The sequence below is a fragment of the Perca fluviatilis genome, chromosome 1 (assembly GCF_010015445.1).
Source record: "Perca fluviatilis chromosome 1, GENO_Pfluv_1.0, whole genome shotgun sequence".
Taxonomy (NCBI): Eukaryota; Metazoa; Chordata; class Actinopteri; order Perciformes; family Percidae; genus Perca; species Perca fluviatilis.
Genome location: NC_053112.1, coordinates 3,487,749 through 3,495,248, shown reverse-complemented (window position 1 = coordinate 3,495,248; position 7,500 = coordinate 3,487,749). Strand labels below are relative to the sequence as shown.

At 41.8% G+C, this 7,500-nt stretch overlaps 1 protein-coding gene across 1 annotated transcript; it reads right to left on the bottom strand.

Annotated features, from left to right (window-relative positions):
• Positions 1-5,238: 5,238 nt before the first annotated feature.
• Positions 5,239-6,906, bottom strand: LOC120555395 (E3 ubiquitin-protein ligase TRIM39-like). The gene has a single exon (XM_039794067.1). It carries the CDS (start codon positions 6,895-6,897, stop codon positions 5,239-5,241), a length of 1,659 nt encoding a protein of 552 aa, XP_039650001.1. The 5' UTR covers positions 6,898-6,906.
• Between the last annotated feature and the right edge of the window lie 594 nt (positions 6,907-7,500).

Sequence of the window (7,500 nt, the reverse complement as noted above, 5' to 3'; positions counted from 1 at the left end):
AGCGCAATTTCATCGCATAAAATTGCATAAATACCATATAGAGCATATTCCATCGCATTTTTTAAGAAAACGTGCCGCATAATCAAGGAGTTTTGCTCGCAACAATCACAAAAAAACTCATTAACGTTTTTCTGGAAGGACTGGGTCACATAAGTCCGTTTGGTGAGATCGGTACGTGGTGACTTTTTTGGCTTCACGGTTTGGATTCTGAGTCCGTTGTTGGTCGGTGTGACGCTCATCAGTTCAGTGCTCTCAGCACAAAGGGACCGTTGGAAAAACAGAACAATGGGTTCAGATATCCAGTTTTTCATTTTTTTCCCACCTTGATAAATAAAAAATTGGGATTTTTTCCAATTTTCTATATTTTTATTCAGAGGATCAGAAATTTAGAAAATTACAAAATTGTGTCTGAGCTCCAATTATTAATAATACTGCCATGGTGTTCTCTCCCTCGTTCTGCCTAGCTAGGCCCCCCCCCCCCCCCCCACTCAAAACCATCAGTTGCACCTCTGACCCCAAAGTCTATCATTTACAATTATTTGTTTTTGGTCCATATGCAGTTAATGAGCTGCATATTCTGCAAACTAGAGGGAGAGAACACCACGGCAGTATTATGAATAATTGGAGCTCAGACGCAGTTTTGTAATTTTCTCAATTTCTGATCCTCTGAATAAAAAACAGAAAATTGGAAAAACTGTTTAAAGATCCGATTTTTTATTTGTCAAGGTGGAAAAAAATGAAAAATTGGATATTTGAAACCTATTTTTCTGTTTTGTTTGTGCTGAGAACATTGAACTGATGAGAACATTGAACTGATGAGAACATTGAACTGATGAGCGTTACGCGGACCGTTGCTGACGCCTCGATGATGATCTCTCTTTCTGAGGTTGTAAGAATCAAACTCTTCAGACTCTTCTCCGTGAAGCGACGGAGGCTTTTCCTCGCCAGGTTTAACCCTTGTGTCGTCTTCAACCGTGGTACACATGGACCCGGTCTGTTTCTGTTTTATGAAGCATAAAGTATAAATTATTCTGTTACATCTTCTGATGTCACGGTCAATGGAACTAATTCATATTAAAATCTGCTGAGATTTTTTTGTTGATTCCCACCCCTAGTATTTACCTCCACTAAAAGTTCTGTTGTTGCTGCTGACAGACTCACATTATTATTCTAAGTGTCTGACAACATTATGGATGGATCCCTACAGAGATAGACCTTTAAAAACCTCTTTAAGACCTTTCTGTTTAACCAGAAACAGCTCTGAGGTCGCTAGCTCTAAACCCACCAGACTCCATGTAAATAAACTATCCTTTTAGCGCAGAGGTGTCAAACTCAACGGCCGGACATGTTTAGTTTATTCACATGCTTTTATTTCATCAAGGATCTTTTACTGGATTATTGTGTGTCTCGTATAGTCTTCTCACTTACAGCTTGGTCCCCATAAAGCCCCAAAAAAGTAACTTAGCCATCAAAGAAAAAAGAAGATTTAAAAAGGAACAGAAACATTGGAAAAAACACCAGAAAAAGCCCCAAAAACGTCAGAAAAAGTGGCAAAACATTGAAAAAGCTACAAAAACTAGGTGGGCCAAAATGTATTGTGAAACTAAATGGATACGCGGGCCAGATCAAAATCTGCGAGGGGCCGGATTTGGCCCGCAGGCCTCGAGTTTGACACATGTTTTAGCGTGTATAGAGCCAACATATCCTCACCATGTAAATCAGTAAACTGTGTTTATTTCAACCAAAACTAGAGTTGTGATGGTTGGTTAAAGTGGAAAGACGACCCAACAACAGCTTTTCATAGTTTTATTTAGTTTAGTTTCACTTTGAATGAAGTGTGTTTTTAAGATTTATTTACATGGAGAGTGGGGGGTTTAGGATTCTGAAAGTACTGATTATTTACATGTAGTCTGGTGGGTTTAGGATGCTTAAAGTACTGATTATTTACATGTAGTCTGGTGGGTTTAGGATGCTTAAAGTACTGATTATTTACATGGAGTCTGGTGGGTTTAGGATTCTGAAAGTACTGATTATTTACATGGAGTCTGGTGGGTTTAGGATGCTTAAAGTACTGATTATTTACATGGAGTCTGGTGGGTTTAGGATGCTTAAAGTACTGATTATTTACATGGAGTCTGGTGGGTTTAGGATGCTTAAAGTACTGATTATTTACATGGAGTCTGGTGGGTTTAGGATGCTTAAAGTACTGATTATTTACATGGAGTCTGGTGGGTTTAGCGAACGCAATTTCACGGATGGTTTTATGTTTAAAAAAAGGATCCCAGAAATTATGAATTATTTCAGCTACTAGTTCAGATCAGAGGAACGTACGTCGATGTATAATTACAGCCCTTTTCGTGTACGGAACTAGCCGTGTTATTTTTGGGCGATTTGGTTAAAAAGAAACCCATATTTTTGATACAGACACTTTGAAAATGACACAAAGGTTAAGGCTCGACGCTGCAGAACAAAAGACAGGAACACGCTCGCGTCCCAAAGGTCAGAGGTCAAAGGTCAGAGGTGGCGTTAGTTTCGGGGGGCTGAAGAAGCTGAAGGCTGAGAGCTGCTGCGTTCACTGACGCCTCGCTGCCGTGGGAGACGGAGACGCTCCTTAAAGAGAAGTCTGTGTGTGATATTTTTGTAAAACTCGGCGACTGAAGTATTTGATACTGAACGTGTCGGTAGCCGTGACGACGCTGTTGTAAAATGTAACTAAAAGGTTTTTAATAATCAGACGCTGCTTTTTGCTTTTCTTAGTTTTTTAACAATCGTTGCGGAAGTTATCGGAGAACGTGGAGCGCCGCGTCGGCCAGCAGAGACACGGGAACATGTGTAACGTAATAATAATAATAATGATGTGTGTAAATAGCACCTGAAACATGACTCAGCGTCTGTGTGTGTGTGTGTGTGTGTGTGTAAATAGCACCTGAAACATTGTGTTGTGTGTTAATAGCATTGTGTGTGTGTGTGTGTGTGTGTGTGTGTGTGTGTGTGTGTGTGTGTGTGTGTGTGTGTGTGTGTGTGTGTGTGTGTGTGTGTGTGTAAATGGCACCTGAAACATGACTCAGCGTGTGTGTGTGTGTAAATAGCACCTGAAACATGACTCAGCGTCTCATTCTAAGCGTCTCATTGGTCCATTTTCCTGCTTTTAAGTTATTGCCGTGAGGACATGTATTTCTACGTTGGGTTCCAGGTTGGATGTACAGACAAACATGTGTCCTATTTATGTTTATTGATCAATAAAATTGGCTTTCATCTGTTGACTTGTTTGTGACGATGTTTTTTGAAGAAATAATGATGAGCGATTTCGACCAATCAGATTAGAGGATGTTGAGTGAATCAAAGTTTAAACAATTTTAGAAAATTTACTTTTTTTGGTGCTTTTCCACAACGTTTTTAACGGTGGATTTTTAACCCTCGTTTTGCTGTCTTCCTGTCGACCACGCAAGGTGCAACTTTAGTTTTTTCTGGGTCAAAATTATAGTTTCTTTTTTTCCGACATTTGTCACTTTTCGCATCCTTTGTCGGGTTTGTTTCCAAGTTTTTTGTCACTTTTTACAATGATTTTGTATATTTTTAGTTTTCACTTTTACTGATGTTTGCCGGTTTTCCGGCCGCTTATGAGCTTTTCTTTTGCATTTTTTACATGTTTTTTTTTTGCAGAAATGATGAGTGATTTTGACCAATAAGGTCAGAGAAGGGTGTTGAGTGATTCACAGTTTAAACTGTTTCTGAATATGAACTTTTTTTTTAAACTTTTCAACCCTTGTGTTGTCCTCGGGTCAGATTTGATTTGCTTTTTCAAACATTTCTTCATCAGAACATTTTGGGTTTCTTTCAACCAAAACATAACGCGGATGGTTCCACACAACGCTCCTCACAAGTAAAATAAATGATCAGCCCACTACTTTCGTTAAATTTGGAGGTTTTATTAAATTTTATAGCATTAACAAACAAATACGCTGAGTATGTGGGTTGCGCCCATGAAAAATTTGCCAAATCTTCTCTGCCAATTCCAAACGGGTTATTTTGCTGTTGACACTTGTTTTGAGCTTCTGTTACCCCCAGGTGCTGCCAATCAGGTGCCTGATTTAGACATGAGATTCTGCAACCAGTGGCAATCTCATTTCTCCACAGTCTGGGACCGAACTCTATCCTCCAAGATGACAACGCTCGCCCCCACAGGGCGGGGCTTATCAGAGACTACCTCCAGGATGTGGGAGGGGAGAGGATGGATGGCCTGCCAGCAGTCCTGACCTCAACCCCATTCAACACTTGTGGGATCAGCTTGGGCGTGCTGTTCGTGCCAGAATGACCAACAAAACCACGTTGGCTGACTTGCGACAAATGCTGGTTGAAGAATGGGATGCCATCCCACAGCAGTGTGTGACCAGCATGAGGAGGAGGGGCCAGGCTGGTGACCAGCATGAGGAGGAGGGGCCAGGCTGGTGACCAGCATGAGGAGGAGGTGCAAGGCTGGTGACCAGCATGAGGAGGAGGTGCAAGGCTGGTGACCAGCATGAGGAGGAGGTGCCAGGCTGGTGACCAGCATGAGGAGGAGGGGGCAGGCTGGTGACCAGCATGAGGAGGAGGTGCCAGGCTGGTGACCAGCATGAGGAGGAGGGGCCAGGCTGGTGACCAGCATGAGGAGGAGGTGCCAGGCTGGTGACCAGCATGAGGAGGAGGTGCAAGGCTGGTGACCAGCATGAGGAGGAGGTGCCAGGCTGTTGTGGCTGTGTATGGTTCTTCCACAAGCTACTCAGGCTCCTGTTTGTGAAATGAATAAATTGTTAAATTGCCAATATGTCTTGTTTCTACAAACTTCAATCATCCAATCCAGAAGAAATCAGTTTCTAAAGACACCAAATATGTCAAGATGAAGTTTGCTTTAATTTGCAAAGAATTGCTGCACATTTAACCATATTATAATAAATGGAATAAAGTGTAAATCAGTCACCACAGGAAACAGATTCTGTAGAAAATAAGTTATATATATATATATATATATATATATATGTATATATATGTGTGTATATGTATATATATATGTGTGTATATATATATATGTGTATATATATATATATGTGTGTATATATATATATGTGTATATATATATGTATATATATATATATGTGTGTATATATATATATATATGTGTATATTTGTGTTTGTATGTATGTATATATATAAAAAATTATTATTTAAAAAAAGAATGAAAATAAGTGATTAGTTTACTCATTATTTTACTCTGACAGGAGAGATGATCAGAGGGGCAGAGTTTTTACCACCTTCATTAAGACCAGGACAGAAGTATGGGAAGAGTTTCTCAGTGAAGGAGCAGCCAGTAAAGGAGGAGATAAGAGCTGCAGCATCTACGTCATAAAAGGAGACCAGACCCTCCTCATAATCCACAAACACCCCCACCTTCTGAGGAGGAGACTTCAGAGAGAGAAGGACTGGAGGGTCAGATAGAGCGTAGTACTCATTTATTTTTCTCAACACTATAATCCAGTAACCTTTCTGAGGGCTCGCTGTGAGGCTTCCCTTCCTGTTGATCGACTCTCTGGCCACTCCTAAATCCCAATCAGTCTTTCCTTTAACTTGAACCTCAAAGTAAAATCTGCCTGAAGAGAAACTCTGTTTTCCTAAAACACAATGACACTTAGAAAATCTCTCTGGGTTGTCTGGGAGATTCTTCCTCCCATCACCAAGATTCACTTGTTTCCCATCATCAGACAGGATGAGATCAGGATGTGCTGTATCAGGATCAAGAGTCACATCCACTGCATACTGCTGGACCCTCTTCAGCTCGGACTCAGCGAGCAGCTTCTTCGTCTCTTTACTGAGTGTCTCCTCCAGCTGAACCACAGCTTTCACCACAGTCCCCTCAGATGATGATGGACGGACGCTGACCTCTGTCCAGTCCTTGGTGGGAGGAGGTTTTTGGATGTTTAGGGACTGGACACTCTGGAGAAGATGGAGGTGGTCTTCAGAGCGTGAGACCTGCTCCACCTCAGTGCTTCTCTTCATCAGCTCAGAGATTTCCTGTTCCAGCTCTTTGATGAAAGCTTCGGCCTGTTTTTCTGTTGTTTTCTGCTTCTCTTTGATCGTGTTGATGAGCTCATTCAGGCCTCTCTCAACAGACTCCTTCAGAGAAGTGAAGACCTGAACACCTTCTGCTATCTCTCTGTCTGCATCTTCCTCACTGAGTTCGACTGAGTGTTTGATCTCCTGAATCTTCAGTCGTCTCTTCTGGATCATCTGCTGAATTTCCGCCCCCATCTTCCCCAGCTCGACCTTCTTTCCTTCATATCCTTCTTTCAGAGGAACAACATCATGCATCTTGTGGTCTAAAACAGTGCAGAGCATGCAGACACATGTCTGGTCGGTCTTACAGAACAGCTCCAGAGGTTTATCGTGCTCTGTACACATCCTGCCTTCCAGGTTCTCCACAGGGTCGATCAGCTGATGTCTTTTCAGACCTGATGTTGTCAGATGAGGCTCCAGGTGAGTCTCACAGTAGGAGACCAGACACACCAGGCAGGACTTCAGGGCCTTCAGGGCCTTCAGTTTGGTTCCAGTGCAGACGTCACAGGGAACTTCTCCTGGTTTGGACACTTGTTGCTCTGAGCTGCTGCTGCCGGCTTTCTGTTGAGCTGACTGTCTGAACTGAGCAACCATCTCAGAGATGAAAGTGTTGACTCTTAAATCAGGTCTTGTGGTAAAACCCTCCTTACACAGGGGACACAGGTACTGGTCATTAGTATTCCAGTGTTCAGTAATGCAGTTTTTACAGAAGTTGTGACCACATGGTGTGCTGACAGGATCAGTGAACACATCCAGACAGATGGAGCACAGAAACTGATCTTCAGATTGCAGAACGCTCACAGCAGCCATGTCTACACATAGTGTGAATGAAAAGAAAACATTAAAAATACAGTTTATTTAATGTTGCAAGCAGTCATAAACGAGCCCTTGCCCATTCCTGTAGGGGATACTGATGGAGAGCCGGTCAACATGGCTCTTGCATTTTACAGGATCATCAAACACTGTGTGCATGAATTAGACATTATTTCCTACGTGTGGCACTAAAAATGAGGTATTGTACATTTTGTACCACTTCCTTTGTCCACTATGTGGCGCTAGAGAACACACACTAATGAAACGTCATGTTGCTGTGTATCATATGTAGACCACACCATGTAAATTTCATGTAAATCTAATGATTTAATCTAATCTAGTGTCACATACGACTAACTTTCTGTTGTCAGTAGGTAGCGCTATAAATTTGACTTAATATAGGTGTGTAGATGTCTTCAGCAATTTGGGGCAAACTGGACAGCATAAAGTCAAGTTAACAGCTTCCTGTGTTATGGTGAAATATGCAAATTGCCCGACACATTATTTCATTCCAAAGTAACACAGAAGCTTCCCAATTTGGCACTGTGAAGGTCTTGAGATTCTGCTGACCCAATTTCAGATGGATGCGTTGAATCTCCA